At 52.6% G+C, this 25,755-nt stretch overlaps 10 protein-coding genes across 10 annotated transcripts; 6 read left to right on the top strand and 4 right to left on the bottom strand.

The window, feature by feature from the left end:
• The first annotated feature begins 743 nt into the window (after positions 1–743).
• CC84DRAFT_275847 (uncharacterized protein) lies at positions 744–1,497 on the top strand. Its single transcript, XM_018185713.1, has 2 exons — positions 744–777; positions 849–1,497. Exon 2 carries the CDS (start codon positions 1,022–1,024, stop codon positions 1,403–1,405), a length of 384 nt encoding a protein of 127 aa, XP_018031401.1. The 5' UTR covers positions 744–777; positions 849–1,021; the 3' UTR covers positions 1,406–1,497.
• A 25-nt stretch (positions 1,498–1,522) lies between these two features.
• On the top strand, positions 1,523–5,976 carry CC84DRAFT_1128361 (ARM repeat-containing protein). Its single transcript, XM_018175796.1, has 6 exons — positions 1,523–1,741; positions 1,791–1,835; positions 1,882–4,685; positions 4,737–5,190; positions 5,260–5,365; positions 5,576–5,976. The coding sequence occupies exons 1-6, from the start codon at positions 1,723–1,725 to the stop codon at positions 5,580–5,582; spliced, it is 3,435 nt and encodes a 1,144-aa protein (XP_018031402.1). The 5' UTR covers positions 1,523–1,722; the 3' UTR covers positions 5,583–5,976.
• Positions 5,977–6,136: 160 nt separating this feature from the next.
• On the bottom strand, positions 6,137–6,863 carry CC84DRAFT_1168223 (uncharacterized protein). The gene is made up of 3 exons (XM_018179342.1): positions 6,759–6,863; positions 6,272–6,706; positions 6,137–6,214 (listed from the first exon to the last, which is right to left on the bottom strand). Exons 2-3 carry the CDS (start codon positions 6,476–6,478, stop codon positions 6,191–6,193), a joined length of 231 nt encoding a protein of 76 aa, XP_018031403.1. The 5' UTR covers positions 6,479–6,706; positions 6,759–6,863; the 3' UTR covers positions 6,137–6,190.
• Positions 6,864–7,411: 548 nt separating this feature from the next.
• CC84DRAFT_275933 (ankyrin) lies at positions 7,412–9,674 on the top strand. Its single transcript, XM_018185714.1, has 3 exons — positions 7,412–7,824; positions 7,887–8,122; positions 8,174–9,674. Exons 1-3 carry the CDS (start codon positions 7,645–7,647, stop codon positions 9,627–9,629), a joined length of 1,872 nt encoding a protein of 623 aa, XP_018031404.1. The 5' UTR covers positions 7,412–7,644; the 3' UTR covers positions 9,630–9,674.
• CC84DRAFT_1168224 (UROD/MetE-like protein) lies at positions 9,646–11,254 on the bottom strand. The gene has a single exon (XM_018179343.1). It carries the CDS (start codon positions 10,932–10,934, stop codon positions 9,720–9,722), a length of 1,215 nt encoding a protein of 404 aa, XP_018031405.1. The 5' UTR covers positions 10,935–11,254; the 3' UTR covers positions 9,646–9,719.
• A 164-nt stretch (positions 11,255–11,418) lies between these two features.
• On the bottom strand, positions 11,419–12,504 carry CC84DRAFT_1168225 (NAD(P)-binding protein). Its single transcript, XM_018179344.1, has one exon. It carries the CDS (start codon positions 12,309–12,311, stop codon positions 11,808–11,810), a length of 504 nt encoding a protein of 167 aa, XP_018031406.1. The 5' UTR covers positions 12,312–12,504; the 3' UTR covers positions 11,419–11,807.
• A 20-nt stretch (positions 12,505–12,524) lies between these two features.
• Positions 12,525–13,737, bottom strand: CC84DRAFT_1168226 (uncharacterized protein). Its single transcript, XM_018179345.1, has one exon. The coding sequence runs from the start codon at positions 13,420–13,422 to the stop codon at positions 13,009–13,011; it is 414 nt and encodes a 137-aa protein (XP_018031407.1). The 5' UTR covers positions 13,423–13,737; the 3' UTR covers positions 12,525–13,008.
• Positions 13,738–14,432: 695 nt separating this feature from the next.
• Positions 14,433–17,232, top strand: CC84DRAFT_1128366 (phospholipase-like protein A2). Its single transcript, XM_018175797.1, has 3 exons — positions 14,433–14,623; positions 14,674–15,936; positions 15,986–17,232. The coding sequence occupies exons 1-3, from the start codon at positions 14,565–14,567 to the stop codon at positions 17,121–17,123; spliced, it is 2,460 nt and encodes an 819-aa protein (XP_018031408.1). The 5' UTR covers positions 14,433–14,564; the 3' UTR covers positions 17,124–17,232.
• A 257-nt stretch (positions 17,233–17,489) lies between these two features.
• Positions 17,490–19,111, top strand: CC84DRAFT_1168228 (phosphatases II). The gene has a single exon (XM_018179346.1). It carries the CDS (start codon positions 17,804–17,806, stop codon positions 18,788–18,790), a length of 987 nt encoding a protein of 328 aa, XP_018031409.1. The 5' UTR covers positions 17,490–17,803; the 3' UTR covers positions 18,791–19,111.
• A 385-nt stretch (positions 19,112–19,496) lies between these two features.
• CC84DRAFT_1101190 (uncharacterized protein) lies at positions 19,497–22,751 on the top strand (the record flags this gene model as incomplete). Its single annotated transcript, XM_018174903.1, has 3 exons — positions 19,497–19,836; positions 19,894–22,004; positions 22,062–22,751. The coding sequence occupies 3 exons, from the start codon at positions 19,497–19,499 to the stop codon at positions 22,749–22,751; spliced, it is 3,141 nt and encodes a 1,046-aa protein (XP_018031410.1).
• Between the last annotated feature and the right edge of the window lie 3,004 nt (positions 22,752–25,755).

Consider the following 25,755-nt stretch of genomic DNA (forward strand, 5'->3'; position numbering starts at 1 on the left):
CATTTGCTTGTAGCTGGGTGGCGGTGAATCATCATCGCTCTTTCAATTCGCATGTCTGTCGGGCAGCGTTGACGATGGCAATGGCAATTTTTGGAACGCGCTGACGGCATGCCCGCGCCGTCGCATGAGCACAGCATCGGCTTCCAGCGTCAAGGTGCAACATCGCGGGTGCTACAGCATGCTACAATGTTCCATCGCAGAAGCTCTCCTTCCAGAAGACCACCCAGCTGCCTCCTGTTGCTATACTTGAACGTGAGGCTGAGCAAGGCTAGTATTTCCGCCGAATTTCCATGTGGGCGGGATACCATACCATTGTGCGGGTGCTCATCTCGCCTATTCCTAGACATGGTGGCGATCTTGTGTACGGGTGAGCGTGTTGATCAACGGGCAGTCAGCCCGGCCCGAGCTGACGAATGATGTCGTGCAGCTTTGTAGTAAGCGACCAGAGTGCGCAACAACGTACTTTGAGGTAGCAGCTTCTTTTCCAGGCTTGAATTTGTTCGAAATTATCCAGTGTACACCGCTTTACGGCAATTTCAGATATGCCCTCGGCCTCCACTTCTCTTGGCATGTGTTGAATACGGACTAGGCCGAAGCTACCCCTAAGCCAGCTGCTAATCATCTTGATTAGCTCAAGTCAGTCCTCCACGAGAGAGCCTGAAGAACCGCGTGTGAAGTTTCGCTTGAGCATGCCGATTGAAGGCAGGGCCAGGGGTACGTCGGTGGCCCACGGGTACGGCGTACGACGTGTTGTTAACGCGGATGGCCCGTCAAGCTGTAAGCGACTGTGACGAAGTTTGAAATCCAAATGCTAGAGCTGATACATTTGTCTGCGCCTTCCTCCGCAGAGCGACCGACTGTACTCCACATGCAGAAGGAGGAGTCTAGTGAGACTTAATGCCAATGGCTGTCTCCAGTGTGGCAATGTGTTGAGAGCGTTCCAAGCCTGATCATCATCGATCTCCCGCAGCCCAACATCTTGCATACGAACGAAACTTGGCGCAAAGCATTTGCATCGCCAATGCTCGGACGTCTGTACATGCAAAGGATATGCCGGCCCTTTCGCTCGGAATGGCAAAGTAACCTTGAAGCAAGTCCGCTACGAGCAGAGTTTGATGCTGGATGGAACGACTTTGTGTGCTCGACCAAAAGACTGTCATCTAGGCATGACTACTGCAGGTCACTGGTGCCCCTGCGATACTCACAGCTTGATGGCATAGTCACGCAACTGGTAACCTCATTGCTACTGTTGAAGCTGCAGTTGCCTCTAGTGCACCCCCATGGACTGACGCTTGGCCTTGCCTTGATACATCGCAGAGCAGTTCCAAAATACGTATACTCATGTGATAGTAAACGATGGGATTGTGAAGCGTTCGTGGCAGACATCTCTCCCAAATGCTGGTGAAGTTGCCAAAGGCGCAGCCACATCCAGCCAGGACCGCCTCAGAGCCCCCGCGACGCACGGGCCACCTCTGATAACGCAGGTACGAAGAACTTCGAGCGGACCACCGCTCTGAGCAACAGCACCACTGCCCTACCAAGCCGCGCTCCTGCCACACACACGAATCGATTTGCTCTTTCGAGCTTGCGCACGAGCAACAGTCAAATGCACGCAAACGACGCACCGGACATAGCTGCAAAACCCTATGTGCGACTGCTCTAGCGATCCCGCCCTGCCTTCGATTCCCGCCCCTCCACCACTGCGGGACCGCCACCCCAACCATGGAGCGGCAAAGGAAACGTACGTTCCAGCTGGGGAATCTTGTATATAAACTTCTGACAAGATACAGGAGAGCTCCGCGAGCTCAATATTAGAGTCTGGAATGGAGAACAAGGTATGACGCGCGCAGCCGCGTTTTCCGTGGTGCTCACAATACGCAGATGTATTCCCCGTGCACGCCTCGCTCGACTCGTCGATGAAGAAGAACACGGCCTACATCAAGCGTCTGCGAACCGGTATCCAAGCCTCGACCCAGTCCCAGTTTCTCCAAGATGTGCAAACCCTGTCGCTCCACAAATACCTTTCCGAGATCATCTCCGCATGCTACGAAGGTCTCTGCAAACTCAAGACCCCTGCAGAAATTGCAACTGGCGTCGAAGTTGTCAGCGCGCTCCACCAGCGCTTCGGGCCAACGGAGTTTACTGCATATCTTGGATGGTATCTCGGACGTGGACTCAGCACTCCAGATAAATCCCAGTTGAAAACGCTTGCGCAGGATGTCCGCGAGAAGGAAGAGAAGGAGCGACTCGCTCGCCAGAGGATCTTGCTGCGCGTCGCCACAGAGCTATGGCTTGTTGGTGTACTGCGTAGCTTGGATGACGTCTCTCGGCCAGAGGAAGCTGGCAAGACCAAGGAGAACGTGAAGCTCGTGGAGACCAGCAAAGCTAGGGCAGCTGCAGCCTCGAGCGCTGACGCCGAGCCGTTTCCACTTGAGGTTCTGAAGGACATGCTCGGCCACGACCGCGAACACGTCAATCTACCTCTGCTCGTCATCTTCGCCAAAGCCTTCTCATGGGATATACTCGGAGCTAAGACGTCTACTGCCGAGGGCCGCAAGCACGTCAATGAAGATGGTAGCACCACGACCGACAAGAAGGAGGATGCGTCAGCGACAGAAGACGACGATGCTGAGACCAAGGACCCGCCCATCATCGGATCCGAATTGCAGCAGCGATTCAAAAATATCCTCACGCGCTACTTTGAGGACGTCAAGGCGCACCTGTTGCGTGACCAGAAACAGCTGGCCAGCCAAGGACGCAGGAATGCCGAAGCATATGTCAAGTCGGGAGAGGTCTTCGAGGATCGCCAGGCAAACTATGAGAAACAGACGAAGGCTCAAGAAAAGCTCATTGCCAATGCGCAAGTCTTGGCTGATGCGCTGGGGCTCGAAATGCCGGATTTGAAGGAGAAGGACACGTCTGCGAACACCGGTGACGGCTTGATTGGTCTCGTGAAAACGGGAGAGTACCTACGTGGTCGAAGCGATGGTGCCGGTATATGGGAAGACGAGGACGAGCGTCGGTTCTACGAAAATCTTATCGACCTGAAAGATCGCGTGCCTGGGATCCTGTTGGAAGAGCCAAAGAAGAAGAAAGCAGACGATGAACAAGTTGGCAAGAAGGCCGAGAGCAAAGCAGAAGTTGATGACAAGGAAAAAATGGAAGCCCCTTCGGAAGCCAAAACCTCAGAATTGGACGATGCATCGACTGCAATCGCAAATAAATCTGTGGGGGCTCAGGTAGATGCTGTCTTGGCCAAGTTGCCGGAACTCAACACCAAAGATGCTGTGGACGGGACAGCCATCGACTTCTGTTTCTTGAACTCGAAAGCATCCCGCAACCGCTTGATCAAGGCTGTACAGGAGATTCCAAAAGGACGAAGCGATTTGCTACCACTGTACTCTAGGCTCATCGCAACCCTAGGAAAATACATGCCTGACGTCTCGCAAGGTCTTGTGACCTACTTGGACGACGAATTTCGCAGCCTTCAGCGGCGCAAGTCAAAGGATTTCCTTGGTCAAGTCCGGACACAAAACGTACGATATCTAGCCGAACTGACCAAATTTGGCGTCGTTCCTGAGCATGTCATCTTCCATTGCCTCAAGGTCAGCTTGGACGACTTTTCTCGCATGAACATTGAGATCATCTGCAACTTGTTGGAGAATTGCGGTCGATACCTCCTTCGTAATCCCGATACCTCGCCCCGCATGGCGTCATTTTTGGAGACCTTGCAGCGCAAAAAGAGCGCACAGGTAATGGGACAGCAGGAACGTATGCTGATCGAAAACGCTATGTACTACGTCAACCCGCCAGAGCGTGCCGCAATCGAGCAAAAGGACCGGACTCCGATTGAACTCTTCCTTCGCAAGATAATGTATCAAGACCTGACCCGCCGATCCGTCGACAAGACTGTTCGGACGATCCGCAAGATGCATTGGGAAGAGGAGGAGGTCGTCAACATTCTACACAAGATCTTTGCCAAACCGGGAAAGATTAAGTACAGCAACATCCACCTCTTAGCAATTATCCTCGGGACGATACATCGATACCACCAGGACTTCACTATTTCTGTCATCGACGAGCTTCTGGAGAATATCACCTTTGGTCTCGAGCTGAACGACTTCAAGTTCAACCAACGAAGGATAGCGGAAGTAAAGTACTTAGGAGAGATGTACATCTACCGCCTGGTAGACTCTCCTCTCGTGTTCGATGTCTTGTACAAGCTCGTGAACTTCGGCTGGGAGGGCGGATATGCACGTCCCGGCGTCTACAATCCTTTGGATCTTCCAGATGACTACTTCCGCATTCGTCTGGTGTGCAGTCTGCTGGAAACCTGCGGCATGTACTACGATAAAGGTGCGGCCAAGAAGAAGCTAGATTTCTTCTTATCTTACTTTCAGTACTATATCAACATCAAGGAAGCATTACCAATGGACGTTGAATTCATCGTGCAGGACGCGTACAGTCTCACGCGGCCCCAATGGAAGCTGATCACGAATTTGGACGACGCGGCGAAAGCGTTTAGCGAGGCTGTCCAGCAGAACTACCAGGCTTCTTCGAGCGGAAAGGCCGCTGAGCTTGAAGAGGACGAAGGCTCTGCTTCTGACGATGAAGACGGCCCGGATGACGAGGATCTTGTCATGCCCGAAGGTGACGATGAGAAGTCGTCCGGAGAGGAAGGAGAGGTGAGTGTTTCCGGTGGTCTGGAAACATTGTACCCTGCTAACAACATTAAGGAATCTGATGACGATGAACCTGTGAAGCATAACTCATCCGACGAGGAAGAGGAGCAAATCATTGTCACGCGACCGGAAGATGAGCGTGATCCCGAAGCTGACGCTGAGTTCGACCGTGAGCTCGCAAAGCTAATGTCCGAAAGCGTGGAGTCCCGCAAATTCGAGCGCAAGCCTGTGTTTGACGTTCCATTGCCAATGCGTCGTGCTCGCGACACTGCCGTTGCTGCAGAGGACAGCGCCATGGAGGCACCTGCCCAGCCCGTCCCTACTAACACAGTGAAGTTCTCTCTTCTCAGCAAGCGCGGCAACAAGAACCAAACCCGCTCCATTGATCTCCCATCAGATTCAACGTTCGCTGTTGCTATGCGCAACAAGCAGCAAGCCGAGCGGGAAGAGCAGCAGCGCATCAAGAGCCTGGTCCTCAACTACGACTTGCGAGACGACGATGCAGAGGGTGAATCACCTTTTCTTTATGACCCCCTCCTACCCAACCTTCACAAGACCCATACTAAAATCCAGCAAGGTCTCGAGAAGACGCACAATCCATATGCGCAACCCCGTCTTGACAAGGCCGGGGCGAACCGCAGCAATCAGCGATCGAGGAAACTACAGCTAAGCGATGTCAACTGGTATGCACCACCTTCTCATTTATCTTCACGGTAGTCCAAAGACGCCTTGAACGTTGCATTGTAATCGTGATGGGCAATTCAGCTCTAATTGGAATTTTGATGCTTTCGGCGTCATCCAAAGTCACTTGTCTTGCAATCGATACTTCACTGTACATCAACTCCAACATTCCCCGGCTGACCACAAGGGCCCGTGTGGGCTCGTTGTCGCAGGACTTGATCTGCCCCATACGATGCTATTGAAGCATCATTCAAACGACTCATTATCCAGCAACAAATGCCACCGCCTCTGCAACATGCCTTGTAGGTACGAGCCTGCCACTTCTAAGCCACTGGGCATCGTCGGTCCAGCTAGCTATCTGCCGCCTTCTCCGAAGCTGCAGAGGCTTAGTGTGAACACTAGCTCTCGGCAGTGCGCAAGGCCGATTGCTGCATGCACAAGACTGGGAGGAATTGGAGAGATCGAGCAGAGGACATAGACGTGCATAAGGCTTGGCACTGGCTGTTCCGAGACGGGATATGTAGGTGCTTTGCTGGGTACTGGTGATAGGAGATGATAGTGAGTTAGTTTATGGATTTTTAGCAAATTGAACACTGTCGTCATAGCCGCAACCACTGATTGACCTAAGCGCGGTGGTATGATACTTTTATGCATTCGCCATTCTTGTCCTCTATAGCTTTCCGTGATCGACATAGATAAGACGGCTTTGAGGTAGACCAGGCCTCAAGGTTCCTTGCTGAATACCAGCCATCTTCGACCTCTCACTCTCTTCTTCCTGAAAACGTCCAGTCTATCTTTTCCACCTCGAAGGGTGCATGCATTGGTCGTCAACCCATGCTCGTGACCCAGACCTGGACGAGCACATTCAGTCAAACTTGTTCGCTACGCATGACACGTGGGAGTAGCACCTCCGGGAGCTGTGCCTCTAGCTCAAACGATCTTTGCCGCCGACGTCGGCGGTGGTAGTGGGCGCGGAACTTGCCGCAGAATTTCCAGAGCGTGAAGGCGAGGGCGAGGCAGGCGACTAGGGCGGCGAGACCTTCGAAGGTGGTTTGAAGGAGTTCGGCGATAGGAGGGGGAGGAGGGTTTCGGGGGCGGAAGGTGAGGGCTGGCATCGTCGATGGCGATGGAGGCTGAAGCGAAGGCTGGATAGGAAGGTGGAAGAGATGAGTACAGCTGGTAGCGAAGTGATGACAGCGGAAGCATCGGAGTTATTTAAGCTCTTCGACATGGCGGTGATCAGTTTGAGGCCGTTGAGTGCGAGTGCGACCAGTGCGATCAGTGCGGCTTTGCATTGTCGTGTGTAACGCGTATTGTCTTTCCTGAGGCATGTTGTAGACCCACGACTCCGTTTCAGTAAGTGCGCTGAGTGCGTGTGGACAATTATTGGCCTACCGATAGTTTCCACAGCAATCGTGCAGCTAGTCGAGGACTGACCGGTCAAAACGTGATATGTCCAATATGGCTCCTCGCAAGTCAGCGTCCCAGTTGGTGATCTGCGTGCAAACTTACAGACCAGTGCGAACAATGCGTTCAGTCTCCTGCTGGTCCGTCCCATGAGGCTGACTGCGATCTTCTTATCATTTGTTTGCTTAGCGAGTATGATGCAAGCCACCCTCACTAACTCCACTTCCTAGCCCAGGGTTTGTTGGTATCCGGGCGATCTGGAGGGCTGCAGGGCCCAGCGCCACTTTGTCTTTTGACGCGGCACGGCGGACAGGCTGACAACTCACCCGTTCGTACGATATGTGAACGAATCATAGCAGCGCAAGTCGAGAAGATGTCTTCACATAAGCAGCTATTGAGCGTTGCTCGCACGAAGTCCATTGCGCTGTGCGATCGCCGCTTGCCCCGTCCAACATCCTGCAGCGACGTTATCCGCACGTAGGCTTCAGTAGCTCCAGGGTTCTGATCTTCCAAAGTTCTAACTATTCTTAGTGGGCTCAAGTGAGTCCACAAAAATGGGTTGGTGCGAAAAGCCCTATGAATATGGCGCACGCCCTATTCGAAAACAAGGAGACACCATTTCGTATCTGCAAAATGGCGGTGCCAAACTTGCGGGCCTCTCGAACAGCACTTCGACTTCAACCTAGACAAAGCCCCTGCAACGGAGGGCACTGTGCACAATCGCTTCGCACTCAGCGCGAAAGGCTTCCGATTGGTGCTGTGAGCATATACCCCTGAGAGCAGGTGGCCTTGGCACAGCCCCCGCCACCGCACTGTGCGATGAGCCTTTCATTGGCTACTAATCTCGTACGCTGAAGTATATCCTCGCGCGGATATGATACCTGCCAAAACCCTTCCAAACCAGCCCATTGAAATCTCTACCTTCAACATGCCAAAAGTCAGTACACCCGTCACCGGCACGACGGGACTTCCATCTCGAAGGAAGGAAAGAAAGCCACGAGTGTTGAGTTACAGCAAATGCCGGTTCTGCAGAGATCCAAAGGTCAAAAGCAAGGTGCGTGGAGCGCGAGGACAAAAAGTGCACTCACAAAACGTGAATTCGCTAATGGGAATTAGTGCATTTGGGACCAAGGCTCCTGGCCGAACAAATGTCGAAGGTGTTTCGAGAAAAACCTCGTGTGCTCTCCTCCGCTTCACAAGGCTGAAGAACGCTGGGAAAGTTCCAGGGCTCGACCGCCCAATTTGCCCGCTCTGAGTATTTCCGAGGAGCCGATCTTCGATGGTTCTCTTGAGCATCGAGCTGTCAGTACTGATATCATCGAGGAATCTACGGAACTCAACGATATTCGAATGTGGGTACCCATTCTCACTTGAGCATGCCTGGAAAAGCTGACGCGCCGAAGTCTACAGCTCCTAGCCCTACGATCTATGATCCTCATGGCTCTGGAAGATTACGTTGCCATCTGTGAGTCGCTATTAGAGCCCATGAAGCACGATCCAGTATGGGAGCAGCATGCGGATGTCTTGTATAGAGGATGCTCGGCGTACGAACAATTTGCTCGGGCCCTACAGAATCGTATTGATTGTCTAGCGCCACACAGCAAGCTTGCCATTAGCGCGGCCCTGGATCTGGAACATTTCTCTTGCGCCCCGAGACTTTTCCTTCGTTCTGGCGAGGAAGCTCGGGCGAAATACCACCAATACACTGATTCAATAATAGATGGATATCATGGAGAAGGTCACCACGGCATCGTCACTGTGCTTCTTATGCGACAATTTTTGAGATTCGGCGTAATTACCGATCGACTACCAGTGTTTTTCGAATGTCGGCGCAATTTCATGACGGACGTTGCCACCTTCATGAGCAGCGATGTAATAGAGGAGGTTGCTTCACAAGAACATATCAGACTATTAGAAGATTCTCAGCTGTTTATTCCTGGGACGCTGCTGAGGCATCCACAAATTAGACGGGACTACGAGGATGTTGGCCTCAAAGATTGCCTCGGACGATCAGTGGCTCTCCGCAAGTACGATGCTGGGATCATTGAAGAGCAACAAAACATCAATCAAGATCCATACGACTGTATGGGGAGGACACTTTTACATGCAGCTTGCGCAAGAGATGACGACCACGTTATTGACCCATTGATTACAAAGGGGTTGATCTGCGCCACGAAATCAGACTCCGGTCTTTCTCCACTCCATATCGCTGCCATGAGGGCGCCAAAGACATTTGAGAAGCTATATCTCTACTACAAGCAGTTAGATGATTTCAGCATTCTTGTGTCAAAGGTTGATGTATGCGACCGAACCATACTTGAATGGGCTGCGAGTTGCGGACACAATCAAATCTTCCGGTTTCTCTTGAGTACGCATAATTTCCAGTGGTATGAAGGCGATTTCATTGACCACGTTAATGAAGTTGGGCTCTCCAAGGGAATGGTCATGACTCTGCTTGAACTGGTATTGCACTATAATCACAGCAACATTGTGGAAACCATCATGAGACAAGCTGGGGATGAACTACTCAAAGACGACCAGGATCGCACACCGTTGTGGTATGCGGCGCACTATAAGTGTTTCGATGCATGGCGTTTTCTGGTTTTCCATTTTGAGGGGCATGACATCCAGCTTGAAATACGCGATAAACAACAACGAACGCCATTGATGGAGGCAGCCCGCATGGGTTTTGATCAGGGGCTCGAGTTCTTGCTTGGACGTCCAGCATCAATGATATCTGTTGGGAACCCATGGCTAAGAGACCTCGCCGGTAAAACTGCGCTGGAGCTCGCTCAAGACAACGGTCATGCATATTGCACACAACTACTAATGGATTGGGAGAGCGATTATATCACCTGAAAATCTACGATGTTTTGCTGTGTATGTTACACGTGGTACAAGTTGATTCATGGTGTTGTATAAATGAGCATGGTGTTGCGAACGAACTCCTCAGGCTGTGTCCCCCCAAATGCTAGTTGCCAAATCACGAACAAGAACTAGCTTGTCCCACATACGCTCTTCATTCCCGACATTCTTTCCATGGTGCGCACTCGCAAATCCGCACTGCGGACTGACTGCCAGTGAGTCCTGCAGGACTTCCTCTGCTGACCTGTTTTGTCCAGAAGCAATAACTTCAGCTGCATCATAAACACGTTTCTTTAACTCTTCTAGGCTTTCCAACTCCGACGTCTTCGTGGATATCAATCCCAGCGTGACGTTCTTTCCTCGAGGCAAGAAACGCAATGGCTCGAAGCTCCCCGATCTAGCATCGTCGAATTCAAGATAGAAAGTATCATAGTCGAGTTCGCGAAACAACCTTTCCGCGATATTTTCGTACGAGCCTTCGAGGAATCCAGCCACCGACCCCGGCATGTTTCCCCTGCAGACATGGATCCCAACGTACATATCCTTAGGACGGTCTCTCACAACCTCATTCAACGCCCAGATGTAAGTATCAAGCAACTCAGACGGATCGACCCCCTCACTCCTCAAGCCATCTTTAAAGCTGTCCAAGATGAAGAACAACAGCTGCGGATCATCGATCTGCACATTCCGCAGTCCAGCCTCATACAGAATCTTGAACTCGGTACGGTAAGCAACCGTCAGGTCAGCGAAGAACTCCCGATCCGAGGCATACACATCTGGAGTGTACGCCAACCCCTTCGACAGCCAGATATGATTCCACGCCGGCGACGGCAGCGCAATCTTACACTCTTTCCACTTCTCCTCTGGAACACTTTTCTTCAACAACTCCCACACCTGCAGATAGGCGGGCTCGACATGCTTAATCTTCCCTGTAGCCACAGACGCAGATGTTGTCTTTATGCCTGCCTTCTCCAAAGCATCCGAAGTCGGCATATTGGGGCGGAAGTCCTCGGGTACACGGACGTCGCGAAGCTCATTGCCACGCAGCTTTTCGAAGAAGCCTTCGAAAAAGACGGTGCGCTCGTACTCGCCGGAAGTGATGGGGCGGATGGAGAGATCGAGTTGCTTTTGGACGACGGCTGCGATGGCGCTGGCTGTCGCTAGTTGTAGCTTTTTCTTGTCGTCTTCGGTGGAGTTAGTCCCGGGAGCTGCGCCTTTTGACAGAGTCTTGTGGGCATCTAGTAGAGCTTGTGGTCGGATGAGAGAGCCTACTTGGTCGGCGCGGAAACGTGGCGCCATGGTCTGTAATCGGTCCGTCTCACTGAGCTTTGGAAGAGCGCTCTGATCTTGTGGCAGTCTTTCAGAGTCCAAGTGGACGTTCTATATCCCGCGTAGAGTCAATAAAAGGTTAGATTTAAGCTCCGGGCCTCACCAGTCGAGATCGTGGACTAAGCTTCCTCAGATGACTTGGCCTACTATAAGTGTTTAACACGCTGGCCCAATGCGGTATCGCCGGTACGAGAGAGCAGGGTTTCACACTCTTGCAGGTCGAGCTAAGCGTTGATCGTACTCTCGTATAATGTAAGGTTGTACGATGTCGGACATTCGCGATTCCGAACATGTACAACGCAAATACAAGAAGTCGATCGCATGTGGGGCTGGCTAATTGGACGCCGAACCAGTAGAGGTGAGCATAGAGATTCTTGAGAACGAACATGAAACTCGCTTCAGCCTCATCAACAACAGTCATCAAGAGCTTGCTTGTAGTCGACGAGTCTCACAGTCGAGTAGAAAGGGAGGTGCCTACATATATACCAGCTTCGCGTCCGCGCGCTTCCGTATCCTACCACTCCTGCACTTTTCCATCGCCCTTCCCACTCACATTGTCATTCCCCCAGAACCTCCCACTCACACCCCCAACATCCCCAATTGCAAGCCTGACCGGGATCCTGGCGCCCTCCTCCGGGGTCTTCGAAGGCTTTCCAACCAGGTTTCCCATCTCCGTATCCACCCACCCAGGATAACAGCAATTGATCGTCGCACGGCCCGCATTCTCGCGCGCTAAAATCGCAGTGAGCGCATTCACTGCCGCCTTAGAGACGCCGTACAAGCGGCGCCATGGGAAACCCTGCCCTGCATCTTCGCCAGCGGCTACGGCATCTAGATATTCCCTTACCAAGATGTTGAGGTCTTTAAGCGTGGGCACGGTTCTGAAGCGCTGGGCGAGGGGGGATTGAATGGATCCAGGCTTGAGCCCGCGGAGGAGAGGTTGACTATGCGGCCAGTCTTCGGCGTCAGTAGGGGTAGGATGGCGGTGCAGACGTCTAGGGTACCGCGGTAGTTTGTGTCGAGTGGTTTTCTGGCGTTGGAGGGGGGGAAGTCGCTGTCAAGATTTACGCCGGCGTTATTGATCAGCACTTCGACGTTTCCGTATGAGGATTTCAACTTCAAAACGAAAGTTGAGATACTCGATGAGGATGTGATATCGAGAGATGGATAGAGATTTCTCTGGTTGGAGGAAGAGGTGGTTAGATTGAGGTTGCTGCCTTGGCGGGAGGTTGCAAAGAGGGTTATGGGGTGAGAGATTTGGGAAGGGTGTGAAAGAAGGCTCGTGCAAATCGCGCAGCCGATGCCGCGGTTCGCGCCTGTTACGATGATAACCTTTGGGGATGACATGATTGCGGCCTGAGCTGGTGACTTTGTGTTTCGCGATTTGTTGCAAGTGAAGATGGCGTTGGAGGTATACAACTAGGGAATCATGAGGTAAAGACCCTTACTCCGAAGCTCCACATCAATGATAACAGTCCACACTCATTCTCAGATTCCGAGTGCGACTATATGTGGAATGTGGTCCCGGTTACAGTGTGACGTTTTAGATCTCAGATATTGGGCGTGCTTTAAGTTCTCGTACAATACAAGGATTAGACTTGGACAACATCAAGCAATCCCACAAGTTGCAATGCTTGTTATGCCTCTAGACATACTTTCCGCATTTAATTTTAGCCATACTCGTGTTGGATGCGGATTTGCCAAGGGTGATGGTATAAAGCAGAAGTCTTCCAGGCCAGCACGGCCGTATCTTTCGTGGAACTCTCAAGCGAACATGTTGGATTTCGAGAACAAAAAGAGATCAGGAAGACTCCATTATCTCTGTGAGAAGCGAAATTTTTGGGGCAAAAAGCAGCAATGTCCGATCATTCGATCTGCTCCTGTAGACACATATCGCCCCATCCGTCATTGCAACTCAAAGGCCCTTCATCCGCCAACATGTCGGTTATTCCTCTAGTGGGAGATTATTTGGAACCTCGTACAGGGGACCGCGGTCGAATTAACGCTCCAAAAACTCCACCGCAGTCTTTCCATGTAATGAGGCTCAATCCAAAACACCATAGCACCGAATCGCGTCCCAGGCACGTGGATCAAGCTCGGTAGCGTTCTTCACGCCAGGCCAATCGATACGCTTATAGAACGTCTGGTCATTGCAGACCCGTCCCTTGAACACATCGCAGTGGCCTCCCTCGTCCGGGCCGATTGATCGAGGTTTGTATCCGACGCCGTTGCTGGGGTTTCCGATCAGGAGAAGGGCGCACGCTCGCATGCGCTCGGGCGGGTTCCAGAAGCAATCACCAGTGAAGTTGTCGCCTTGACATGCGTAGACACCACCGGCGATTGCGGCATTGTTGGGAGTTATGTCGGTAGTGATGGAGGCGGGTTCGGTCGCCAGCGGGGAGGCGATAGCGAAGAGGAGGTGGCCTAGCAGAACGGCGAGGAAGGTGAAGGCTCGCATGCTGACAGGCTGCCTGGTTGAGTCTCGTCGAAAGGGCTTGTTCAAAGTGTTGAGTAGAGTATGGTCGTGGGTAATGATAGGTATGGCATCGTCAAGGGCCAATTGGTCGGTACTAAGTGAGAGAGGACTGCCTCGAGTGGCTTATAGCAATGGGCGTGCCAAGCGTAGCAATCGAAGAGGCGCTGCACATGGCTAAAGTGAATGAAAACCAATACGGTCTTAACCTAGCGCGGCGTTGCGAAACCGTGACAGCTGAAACAATGTGGAAGGAGCCCTCTTTGCGGTGTGTACATTTGATATTCGCGTATGAGAAACACGCCGCCGATTGCTAGTAGAAGCTTTGGCCTTCCGTACGATTCAATGTTCTCATCTATTTTTATGATGGACCCGGCCCTCCTATTAGCTCTGAAATGCAGCGGCGTGTGTACACATACAGTGCTTTGTCAAAGATTTTGTTATCAGCCTTAATTCCGATAGAAGTGCCGCTCTCCGTACTTTCCTTGCACGAATCTCTTTGCCTATGTATTATGTATGCTCTTTCTATCTCTTGCACAGTCATCCTGCGGGAACTGCGCTCAGTCTTAAACCCGTGCCAATGGATTGAGCTTTACCATTCACGTTTTCAGCGCTTCGATGCAAGAAGTGCTGCATGTCGCAGTCTGGAGGGATGTTCAATATTCCTATTCGAGTAGTATCTGAAGACCGTCGATTACGGCTAGCTCTGGACGGAGGTTACACGAGGCTGCTTCACCAATTTAGCGTGCTGGTTACGGTTAGCGTCGCGGGATGACGATTGAATGCACATCATTAACCAAGACAGCGCGGGATTCTAGAATATTGTCTATTTTCTCCGTCTTGGATGCGAAGAAAGACCGTAAGGTCAGCTTTTCTTGGTGTCAACTGAGTGAACCAAGGTTTATGGGTGATCAAGCCTTTCAGTAGCATGTGTTTACGCGTCTTGGCGACACGATCTGGATCTGGCGATCGCGTTCCCAGCAAAAACCGGATCGCATCATGGGAAAGTTAGGTTTACGCGTTCCGTCATGCTGAGCACAACCTGAGGGCCTCTGGCCGCGCTCATCCTCATTCTCCACTGTTCCATACATTCACCCCAGTCGCTCATTTTCCCCAACCGCGCCATCATGGTCCGTCCAAGCAAGCAACAAAAGCTTGGGCAGCTTTGGTGGGGAGCTCGTCGATCGTAAGCATAATGCCACCCCATATTCTGCGCAATCCATTGACCCCCGGAAGCTTGCACACTAGGCGCGTTCTGCCCACCAGAGCCACTGCTTTGCACCTAGGCACGCGATACGGTCCTCCAGTTTTCGTCGCAGCCGCGACCGCCGGTTACCTGTCGTCCTCGTCGTCGCCATGCGCATTCCTACGCCCCACTCAACTTGACGCGCCGCAAGCTTCATGGTCCATCCTCGGCCGGCGCGAAGCATCAACCCAGGCGAAGGATACATCGGACGGTAGCAATGGCACGGAATCTAGCGAGCACCGCAGCGGTGAACAAGCTCCCCCACCACAGTCACGCGTTGTCAAAAAAGAAGAGGGCGAGGCATCCACAACCGAGGAGGACAAAGTGTCTGCATGGCAGGCTATAACGCGGAAGCTTTCCGAGGCGCCAAAGTCTGTGACCTCGTTGGGTGACACCATCGTGGACTACGTGGTACCGGAGTGGGCCAAGGTTCTCCCGGGTTTCGTGAGGAAGTTGCAAAATGAGCTTTCTATGGCACCGGGTTCCCTAGCTGAAGAGATTTGGTACGAGGCAAACGACCCCGAGACCCATCCTGAGATTGTCTGGGATGCATCCGTTCGCGTCTCGAATGAGCTGTGCGCAGAAGAGAAGAAATTCCTGGAAAAGCGAGGACAGTTTACGAAAAGAGCTCTGGCACGCTATCTGGATATCCCCGAGGCCAAAATACATCCTGATGACGTTCCCATCATTGCTGTGTGCGGGTCCGGTGGTGGTCTCCGGGCGCTCGTAGCAGGGACAGCTTCCTACCTTTCCGCCCAGGAGGAAGGGCTCTTCGACTGTGTTACATACACTGCAGGTGTGAGCGGGAGCTGCTGGCTGCAGACGCTCTACTACTCTAATATTGCGCAACGAAGCCACTCTCGATTGATTCGGCATCTCAAGAATCGGCTAGGTGTGCACATTGCCTACCCTCCCGACGCACTTGATCTCGTTGCGAGCGCTCCTACGAACAAGTATCTACTCGGCGGGCTTGTAGAAAAAGCGAAAGGAACCCCGAGTGCAGAGTTCGGTATCGTCGACATCTACGGCGTGCTTTTAGCTGCACGATTGCTAGTACCAAAGGGCGAATTGTCCGTGGACGGTCACGACTTCAAGCTCTCGTACCAGCGCAGGTACACTGACGATGGCTCTCACCCGCTTCCAATCTATACGGCCGTTCGACACGAGATACCCCTAGCCGAGCAGCAAGACACTAAGGACCCAATCGCTGCCGAAGCAAAGGCGCGAAGAGAGTCCTGGTTCCAATGGTTTGAGTATGTTGAAGTCAGGTTCCATGAGAAACACATGTACTGACCATATTAGGTTCACACCCTACGAGTTTTGGTGCGAAGAACTAGAGGCCGGCATTCCTACTTGGGCAGTTGGTCGCAAATTCGAGAATGGACGATCGGTTTGGCGAAACAACGGCCTGGCTTTGCCCGAAGTCCGTGTACCATTGTTGATGGGCATCTGGGGTAGCGCGTTTTGCGCGACTCTTTCGCACTACTACAAAGAGATTCGACCCGTTTTCTCGGGTATTACCGGATTCACTGGGTTGGACGCCATGATAGCGGAGAGAGATAGAGACCTGGTCAAAGTTCATCCTATCGATCCGGCCGCAATTCCCAACTTCGCGCTGGGTATGCGAGAATATCTGCCCCCAACCTGTCCAGAAAGCATACACTCAACCGAGAACTTCCAGCTCATGGACGCCGGTATGAGCAACAATCTGCCGATATATCCCTTGCTACGGCCTGGCAGGGACGTGGATGTTTTGATAGCATTCGATGCGAGCTCCGATGTGCGTACGGACAACTGGTTGAAAGTGACTGAAGGATACGCCAAGCAGCGCGGAATCAAAGGCTGGCCTGTAGGAGCAGGCTGGCCTCCAGAAGATGAGTCAGCAGAAGAGCTGCAAAAAGACCTCGATAGTGCGCAAGCGCGTACGGAAGAACAGGCGCAAGAGAAAATGCGCGAAGCCAAAGAACATGACAAACCCAAGCAGCCAAGTGGAAAAAGCAAGGATCTCGGCTTCTGCAACGTCTGGGTTGGCACCACGGAAGAGCGCACAGCGGACCGGGAAAACTTCAGCTCTAAACAAGCCGAAGAAGACTGGGAAATCACGAGACCCGATGCTGGTATCACGGTCGTCTACTTTCCATTTTTGAAGAACCCCAAGGTTTCCGACATTGACCCAACGACTTCAGACTTTATGAGCACATGGAACTTTGTGTATACGCCCGAGCAGGTGGATTCTGTCGTGGAACTGGCCAGAGCCAATTTCCAAGAGGGCGCGGAGCGAACAAAGCGCACTGTGCGGGCGGTTTATGAGCGCAAGAAGAAGAGGCGGGAGGAACGAGAAGCTGAGGAGCTTGAGAGGCGGAGAAGGTGGAAGTTGAGGGAAGGCCGGTCGGGTGGGAGAAGAGTTGGCGAGAGCGATCATGGAGATCACTTCAGCTAGCACGAGGTTGAAGTTACCGCGTCGATGGTTTGAGATCTTGACCATTGGACGCGGTGTTACCAGGCAAAAAGTTGATACTGCGCATTATACCCCCAATCATATTCTGTACCGTGAATTGGTCGCTTCGAGACTCGACTTTTGTGAAACAATCTCTACAGCACTAGGACAAAAATCGAGTGCAGCGTGCTACCCAAGCGTAGACAAATCGTAGGCCTAGTGTACTTACTTTTTTGTCCTGGTATTGCATACGACAGGCCCAGCATTGGACTTCGTGTTTGCGTCGGAGTAGGCGGGAGAGACACGTGACGTCAGACGCGTCGACTGGTACCTGCCGCGTTGGGCCCGCCCACCCACGGAGACACTATAGCTACTGCTGCCTTCCCTCATTATGAAGCTTTCGCCTCTCAATTTGACTCCACGACGCACTATTATAGCACGCTCGGCGATTGGGTCCCCTTGATCCACTGGGATCTCGCGTTACGGTTCCTGTCGCGCAGCCACCCCGCTCCTGCTTAAGACATCACGTCTCTATCCGCAACGCGCAAACCCGAAGCCCAAGCCAAAGACGCCCCACGGCTATCCAAACACTCGCGTCATCGCTTGTTGTCTCCTGAATCCGACAATCACACTCTTCTACTTCTGACCCCGCCCGCAGGCCGCCACCGCAGCTCAACTCCACGATGGCTTCCATCACGACGCACGAGGATATGGCCATGTCCGACATCGCCTACGCTCACATACCGCACCACGAGTATACGTATAGATTACCAACTCCGCCACGAATAGTGGTGCCTCCGCCAACCCTCACGACCGAGGTGCCCGAGCTACATGTCAGCGGAGTTGACCCCGCGGAGGAGAATGACACCAACTTCCTGAAGGAGATGAATCTTGAAAGCATAATAGCTAAGAACACACTGCTGGACTGGTCATACGAACGGCGACGAAAAGCGCAGATGATCCTTCCATGGCTGTATCTAGGCCCACTTAATGCGGCCAAGGATCGTGAATGGTTGAAGAGCGAAGGCATCAGCATGGTGTTGGCTATACGTTCGCAACCTAAAACTATGGCGGGTGCCATTCAGGTTGCAAAGGAAACCTGTGGTCAGGTTGAGTCCGTGGTGGCTGCTACTTACTTCGACTTGGTCGGCCAATTGTCGTACACCACCAGGTTGATCAATCAACATGTCGCAAAGATTAGGCGGATGACGGAAGCCACAGGAGATCCACAACTCGGCAAGGTCCTCGTCTTTTGTGAGAGTGGCAATGAGAAGTCGGCGGCGGTCGTGGCAGCCTACCTGATGGAGGTTCTTGACGACTTCGATTTCATCAAGAGCATGCAAGTTTGCCAGGCCCAACGCTTCTGCGTGAACTTTGACGACAATATCAAGAACATACTCCAAAATCATTGGGACATTCTTGTTGCCCGGCGCTCAGTTGCACATTCGCGGTCAGAGCAGCTGAACTCCACAGTGCTCACCAACGGACTGCAGCAGGCCGCACGACAATCTCATCAACAAGGCCAGCTACATGCGCCTCAAAACTCGTCAGTCAAGGCGAAGCGATCCATCGAGGACATGGACGATGATATGGACATGAGCGATGGTGGGAACCCCACGGATGTGCTTCGGTTCCAGGGTAGGGACGTCACACCCTTCATGGATCAGTGAGATCTGGCATATTGATTTTCCGGCGTTCAGCGGCATACAATTCGTGATACCCAAACATCTTTCGATCCGGCGACCTTCGAGTTTGGTCAACAGCGCCCACCCCTCGCGCCCCGGGTTGTATCGTTTTCGCCCTAGCTCTTGCAAGCGCGCACACACCGTCTCAGATGACCGTGTGATGTCCTAATGTAGGTCTAGCTTTATGCAAGGTGGAGAGGCGATGCATTTGATCCCTTCCTTCGATGCAAGCGGGCTGAGAAACGATTTTGTTTTGAGCGCGAGGGTTCTCGCACATGATGAAAAATCGAACTGGTGGCTTCACACTTAGCATTCAACTTGAATTCAGCATTCAACTTGAACTCAACGTTCAACACACTGTGGTTTGAATGTTCCTCCGTGATTCTTTCACTTCGATGTCGATGTGTTACAGACGAACAGCTCTTTCATTGCAAACTTTGTCACCTCGTGACCCGCTCCAGGGAATTGAACATGTTTTCCAAGATTTGCCTTTGATAATATCTCCCTATTGCTGGTCCTGGTGGTCTAGCTAATCTCCTGTTGTTGGGCAGGGTTCTGCCTACGGGTGTGAATGCTCCTGATTGGCCCGACTCGATACACGTCTCAGCCCTACGTCTCAAGCGCAACGTCGACCCTCGTCGGACCCCCGAACGCGCGCGCGGCCACGCCCACAGCTCCCCACGCCGCGAAAATGGAGTCGATCGAGACGCAGCTTCTCAACAAATACAACATACCCACTCTCTTCCCTGCGCAATGGCCTGAAGAGAAAGACAACAGCTCCGATTCCGAGGACGATGGGCCGGCACCGCAGCGCCCGCAGACGCTGCAGCCCCCCGGCCGCCGCAAGAGCCGGTTCAGCGTGCTAGAGCCCAGCGGCAGCTTTACGCGGAAGAGGGACGGCGTGGAGAAGACGAAGGAGGGCGTCGAGAACCTGGTGCAGAAGGATGAGCAAGATCCGCTGGGGACGTATCCGAGCGTGGTGCAGGTGCTGCGGCAGCGGGGTCTGGCGGTCGAGGACGATGTCAAGCTGAGTATGCAGGCACTGGAAACACCGCAGCATGAGAATAGCCACTGACGCGACTGTACAGGGAATCGGTTCCTCCTCAGCTCGACGACGTTCTCGCCCTCGTTGTTCCTCTCCAACGTGCACAGCTCTGCATCGACCGACTCGCTGCTCTCCGGTCTTGACTTCCTCTCCCGCAGCATTGAGAAGAAATCCGCGTCTCTCAAAGTCCTCGTGGAAGCAAACTTCGAGCGCTTCGTCGGTGCAAAGGCGACCATTGACCGTGTCTACAGCGAGATGCGCGCGGACGGACAAGAAGCGCCCGAACCGCCACCAAGCCCGAGCCGGCGGCCGGGACACTCGCGAGGCCCGAGTCGGAGCAGCTTCTCGGCACGGCCGCGGGGAGCCAGCGCGACTTTGACACCGCAGACAGTTGCGCAGATTAACGGAGAAAAGAAGAAGAATGCGCTGGTCAAGGAGAGTGAATACGGCGTGCACGGCATCAAGGTGCCGCTCACCGAGGTGGCAGTCAAGGCCGAGGAAGTGTGGGGCCCTGCCTTGGGCGGCAGGGACAAGGAAGAAACGCTGAAAGAGATTCTCTTGTCTGTGGAGAAGAACCGTGGCTTGTTTGAAGTGGGGTCTGCGATACAGGACGCAATTCGGCGGAAGGACCACGAGACGATAGTAGAAGAATACACCCGAGCACGGAAATTTGCGGAAGACACGCGCTACATTGTGGAGCAAGCCAACTATTCGAAGACCCCGCTTGCCGACTCCCAAATCCACCAGATTATCGTCACGGCGAGAATGTGGGCCGATGTGGAGCATCAGATTGAGACATTCAAACGAGACTCGTGGAAGCGGCTGACCTCCACGCACTTCTCGAGGCATGAGACTGGCCTTGATCAGGCAAAAGAGCAGTACATGGAGCTCATTTCCATCATGCTGGAGCTGGGCGTCGAGGATAACCCTATCTGGGTGTGGTTGCTCTCGCGATACGAGCATCTGAGGAAGCGAATCCTTGAAAGCTGCGACCGTGCAAGGATGGAGATCGAATATCTGCGGCGGCTACTGGGCAACCAGCCGAAGCCGGGGCTGAAGACTTTGCTGAAGCACCTGAGGGCCGTCCCGACCAACAGCAAAATCACCGCCGAGCCTGCGAAACTGGATACGTCCAAGACGATCGAGTTCTGGGAGTATATGCACACCTCGATGACCTCGCTTCTCGCCGCTAACGGTGGCATATTGGGCGAGATCGTGGAGTACTGGGACATAGCCCAGTCTTTCATCGATGGCAAGGCGCAGAAGTCGCTGCCTATGGGTTTCAATAACCAGTCATCTGTGCATCACAAGCTCTCCCCCGGCAATGTGACTGAGCTGGAAAATGGTATCACAGAGCTGGTGAACATTATCAGAGAACATCTCTTCTCGTTTTTTGCAGAACCGCCAATCGAGGATATCACCTCGCTCTACTCGCCGCTACCGACGAGCCCTACTCCTACTACACCAAGAACGCCAATGAGTGCGGCACTTAGCCCGACGATGGGCTCCAAGTTCCGCTTCGATCCGAACAGTGCCCCGCCTCCTTCGCCGAAAAGGGGCGACGCCTGGGAGAAGTATGCGTTCTGGCCACCGCACTCGAATGCGTTGTCGGGGTCTCACTACCTGGCCAAGTCGCTGCTGTTGATCGGCACGGCAGCAAACGAACTCGCTTCCTTGCGTCTAAACGAGACAGGGTCAACTGTTCGTCTTGATGAAGCCCTTCGCGCCCTCGTTGGGGGTGTGCGTGAGCGCTGCGTGCAGGCTGTGTGTGCAGCATGGAATACAGATGCCGAGAGTCTGAAAGTGCTTGAAGACTGGACGAGAGATGCTGATCGCAAAGATATTACCACGATGCCTACTCGCTTCTTGGCTGTGCAGAGCTTCCTGCTCAACAACCTGCAGAAAATCATGTACGTGGAGGCGTCGAGTAAAACGGCAGTAGATGTCCTAGTCCCACCGAGCAGTAAGCTACTGCAGATGGTTAGGAGCCAGTTCGTGACGAGCTTGTACAGAACATTGAGCGGGATGGTTGAGTGTGCGGAGAAGGGGCGAGCAGCACTGGGCAAGGATTTCGAGATCAAGAATGACGATCTGACCGTAGATGACGATGAGGCTCATAACGCAGGATGGGGCAAAGTCGATGCCAGCAAGAGGGTAAGTCTCCCTCTACGCGCTAACTACCTGACATGACCACCGCTAACACCCACCCAGTCCATCCGCCTCCTGCTCACCCTCTCCAACATGACCTCCTTCCAAACCGAAATCACCCCGCAACTGATCACCCTCTTCCAAAATCTCTTCTCCGTCTCCCTAACCGAGGAGTCCAAGAAAATCGACGGCGTCCTCTCCCAGCTCGACGCCCAGCTCTTCAAATCCTACAACCAGCCCCACGCCGCCCGCATTGCCGGCACCATCGAACAAGGAATCTTTTCGCCCAGCTGGGCGCCGCCCTCTGACCCCGGAAAATCCGTCGCAGACCGCCAGCCCTCGCCTTACGTCTTCGCCATCCTCCTCGGCCTCGTCCTCGTCCACACAGAAGTTAGCACCACCTCGCCGCCACTTACCGCACGCATTCTACGCGCGCTATTCGAGGCCACAACCACGGCGCTCATCAAGACGTTCAACGATCCGCGTCTCTCCAATATCAACCTACAAGCGTTGATGCAGGCGACGCTGGACGTGGAGTTCATGGCGCAGACGCTAGCGAGCTACACCACCGAGGCGGCGAGCGCGACCCAGACGGAGATATACCAGGTGCTGGATGGGAAGACGGATAACGAGGCGCGGGTGAGGCTGCAGGGTGAGCTAGGGAATTTGAGGGGCACGCTGAAGAGTCTAAGGGAGGGGACAAGGGTGGAGTTTAGCTGTTTTAGGAGGGAGAAGAGGGCGCCGAGGGGGTGAGCGGAGATGTGTTAAGCCTTGTGCGTTTTAGGCTGAAGCAGATTATCATTGAGCTGGGGGTTTGGATTGAAACACCACAGCTCTAGTCTCGTGATCTTTAGCACTAGGATAATCTAAGCGAGCTTTCCACCTTTGCTTTTCCAGCTTCACCCCCCCCTTCAAACGCTTTCTCGCATCCACCCAAACCCCACCCACCACCAACGCGAGAATTGAACCAATGGACGACTCCGATGGCAGGCCTTTGTTTGCGTTCCAAGACCTGGATTATGTTCCCTTTGGGTACAGTGGTATCTCGGCACCGTACATTGAAACTGGACCAGGCACCATGCGGGCAGCTGCAACTCTGATGGCGCTTGATATGGTGTTGAAAGACGGGAAGGCAGCTGCAACTGTCATTTGCGATCTTGGTTGCGGCGATGGAGAATTCCGTAAGATGGCGAGATAGCCTATTCTACCTCCATTCTATCCACCATAGATCGACACCTCTTCCCACCTTAGCAGCCGCCAGGGATTCCCCCCACTAACGAAATTAGACAACTCCTACAAGCCAGATACTAATTGTGCCGTGTCAAGTCCTCGGTTTACTCGGCCACATTAATGGCTCCACAAGCAACCTCACCACTGCCCAAGGTGTGGGCATCGATTACAATGCCGACCTGATCAAGACTGCAGGTATCAACTCGTCCACCCAAGGCGCCAAGGCTGAGTGGCTCATCTACGACTTCAATGATGACCAAGACGACGTCGCAAGCACGTTGATCGCTACCTACAAGATCACCCACATGTTCATCTACCTCGTCCCGAAGCAACTGGCCATGCGGACGGTGAGAAGGGTATGCAAAACACACTTCTGGGCTTCGGTGACGCTGTTTGGCTGGCTGACTGGGGAGTTAGATCCTTACGCGACTCCATGAGCATGGCGTTGTGCTTTGCTGTCACAAATTCTATCCCGAATATCTGATGCCTGCGAGAGTGGATGCTTTGATGAGCTTGGCGGTTTATCATCGCCCTAGATGAGGGAGGGGTCTTGGCTTTGTGATCACCTTCGTCTTCCGGGTCCTCTTCAGCGGGAGTCGAAAACGCTGGGTTAACAGCTCAAAGCATGGCGGCTTTTGCGATAGGCGTCGAATAGAAGCTCATTCTGCAGCAAGCCTTCGTCGACATGGAGGGACGGTTCTTGGGTCGTGGTGCATTTGACGTGCCACAGTGGGCTTAGAGATGTGGTGGGGAAATCAAGACTTGTCAAACTTCAATATTTGCCTTCAGCGCGGTGATTCTTCTGATCAGTGAGCAAACAGCAAGCCTGTCCTTTTGAGTGACCTAAAATTTTAGCCCTGACGAGGAGACTCAGCTCTGCCTTGCGGGCAAATTAGCTTTTAGCTGATTAATCGAGACCAGATGAACCAGATAAATATGCTACCCTTTTGTTCTAGCCTAAGACGTGCCAATAGCGCCTCGTAAGACTGCTTTTATTAGACGGACCATGATTTTTCCAACAGGCCTTAAACAGCAAGCCATATGTAGAGGTGTTTACTGTAGCCAGAGCATCACATGGACTATCTTCAAATTGCCCATCACACTTGACGCTCTACGAGAGGATGATACAACTTTCCTTGATGCTGAAAATTGCAGTGCGCCGCCCATGTTCCAGTGGTTCTCCGGTCCATCATTTGTCCAATTAGTCATACGTGTGGCAGACTCGGCGGCGATCAATCTGCATCTTAGGTTTCAACATGTGTGCTTCCAATTAAGATCCCACACAGGCGAACGCGGGGATCTCCTAAGTTTCACTGCAATTTTAGCCCGAACAAGGAGCTCCAGCACAATCTCACCTGACTTTCAGCACTTTGTTTCTAAGGCGAGAGCAGATAATCGATCGAATTTAGGCAGTTGTGCGCTTTTCTTCGCTTTCGCCATTAGTCGCACTTGCGGTAGCCTTTGGACAGTATGTTCAGGTATGTGATGCTGTGTAAATAAAGATTGAATGTCGAAAAACCTGAATAACGATCGTAAATAGCAACTTTATGCAGACATCTGCGTGCTGAGGTGTGAATATTCACGTCGTACTAGAGCAGAGTTGCCGATATTTAAAGGCTCTATAGTGATGGATGCTAGACTCTTCGTTGGGGCTAGAGATAGCACTATAATACAGCCTTGTGCATCTAGACAGGTCGTTGCAACGTGAGATCACAGTCCAAGAAAGTCGACGTGGCTGGTTCGCTTGATCCAGCACGGCTGACTACATACCTCTTCAACAGAAATAGGGATTGTACGTCAAGAAGCAGAGAAGCGTTTCTCATTTCAGCCTGGCCTACGATCTATGTATTGTTGTCCGATAAGCCATCCGCTCGCCAGCCTTGTGACCATCAGCTGCTCGTATTCCGCCAGAATCGCGCCCATCGCTCGGTTTTGCCCCAATCACGCGGCCCGAAAAAAAGACACTGCTTTCTTTAGTGTGGACTCAGGGTTCTATGTAAGGCTCGTAATCCTGACAACCTCTTACCTCTGGAGCTAGCTGGACGGATCGAAAATTGGATTTCTTTGGATATATCCTTCAGGGTCTTACAGGGTCTTAAGAACCACATTTCGCTTACCACTCTACATTAGACTGTTTCTACTGCATGTCGTGTGATATGGGTAGCTCGTACGGATGACTTCAATCTTGTTCTACCATGTCCGGGACCTTCCCTTGTTATAATTTATATATGTATCTTCCTACTAAGGATCTCAACGATGCATCAGTGTCTTGCATGCTCACAATACAACATGTCGAGCATGCAGTCATCACACTAATAGAATTTAACATAAATTCAGCCTCGTCAACAATTCGCCGAGTCTAAGGAGAGCTATGTAATATGAGTGATAGGATGCTTACATTAGCTGACCACTGTCCTCTCCTAGGCTAATAAAAAGAAGTGAACTATCTCACAACTATGCCTGCATGCTCAAGCTCTATCACTGGTAGTACTTCAGCAATTTGCAAGCGCACCAATCGAACACCCCT

Source organism: Paraphaeosphaeria sporulosa, assembly GCF_001642045.1.
Source record: "Paraphaeosphaeria sporulosa strain AP3s5-JAC2a unplaced genomic scaffold CC84scaffold_11, whole genome shotgun sequence".
NCBI classification, from domain to species: domain Eukaryota; kingdom Fungi; phylum Ascomycota; class Dothideomycetes; order Pleosporales; family Didymosphaeriaceae; genus Paraphaeosphaeria; species Paraphaeosphaeria sporulosa.

What these genes read in the sequence shown, in the direction of transcription:
- CC84DRAFT_1168224 (XM_018179343.1), bottom strand. Translation starts at nt 10,934, where the DNA reads ATGGCGCCACGTTTCCGCGCCGACCAAGTAGGCTCTCTCATCCGACCA.
- CC84DRAFT_1128361 (XM_018175796.1), top strand. An exon ending in AGTCTGGAATGGAGAACAAG is followed by an intron (nt 1,836 to 1,881) that starts GTATGACGCGCG and finishes CACAATACGCAG; the next exon opens with ATGTATTCCCCGTGCACGCC. An exon ending in GCGAGACGACGATGCAGAGG is followed by an intron (nt 5,191 to 5,259) that starts GTGAATCACCTT and finishes AAATCCAGCAAG; the next exon opens with GTCTCGAGAAGACGCACAAT.
- CC84DRAFT_1168226 (XM_018179345.1), bottom strand. Translation starts at nt 13,422, where the DNA reads ATGCGAGCCTTCACCTTCCTCGCCGTTCTGCTAGGCCACCTCCTCTTC.
- CC84DRAFT_1128366 (XM_018175797.1), top strand. Translation starts at nt 14,565, where the DNA reads ATGGTCCGTCCAAGCAAGCAACAAAAGCTTGGGCAGCTTTGGTGGGGA. An exon ending in TGGTGGGGAGCTCGTCGATC is followed by an intron (nt 14,624 to 14,673) that starts GTAAGCATAATG and finishes GACCCCCGGAAG; the next exon opens with CTTGCACACTAGGCGCGTTC. An exon ending in TCCTGGTTCCAATGGTTTGA is followed by an intron (nt 15,937 to 15,985) that starts GTATGTTGAAGT and finishes TGACCATATTAG; the next exon opens with GTTCACACCCTACGAGTTTT.
- CC84DRAFT_1168223 (XM_018179342.1), bottom strand. Translation starts at nt 6,478, where the DNA reads ATGCCAGCCCTCACCTTCCGCCCCCGAAACCCTCCTCCCCCTCCTATC. An exon ending in TAGAGGCACAGCTCCCGGAG is followed by an intron (nt 6,215 to 6,271) that starts GTGCTACTCCCA and finishes GTGCTCGTCCAG; the next exon opens with GTCTGGGTCACGAGCATGGG.
- CC84DRAFT_1168228 (XM_018179346.1), top strand. Translation starts at nt 17,804, where the DNA reads ATGGCTTCCATCACGACGCACGAGGATATGGCCATGTCCGACATCGCC.
- CC84DRAFT_1168225 (XM_018179344.1), bottom strand. Translation starts at nt 12,311, where the DNA reads ATGTCATCCCCAAAGGTTATCATCGTAACAGGCGCGAACCGCGGCATC.
- CC84DRAFT_275933 (XM_018185714.1), top strand. Translation starts at nt 7,645, where the DNA reads ATGATACCTGCCAAAACCCTTCCAAACCAGCCCATTGAAATCTCTACC. An exon ending in ATCCAAAGGTCAAAAGCAAG is followed by an intron (nt 7,825 to 7,886) that starts GTGCGTGGAGCG and finishes AATGGGAATTAG; the next exon opens with TGCATTTGGGACCAAGGCTC. An exon ending in GAACTCAACGATATTCGAAT is followed by an intron (nt 8,123 to 8,173) that starts GTGGGTACCCAT and finishes GACGCGCCGAAG; the next exon opens with TCTACAGCTCCTAGCCCTAC.
- CC84DRAFT_275847 (XM_018185713.1), top strand. Translation starts at nt 1,022, where the DNA reads ATGCTCGGACGTCTGTACATGCAAAGGATATGCCGGCCCTTTCGCTCG.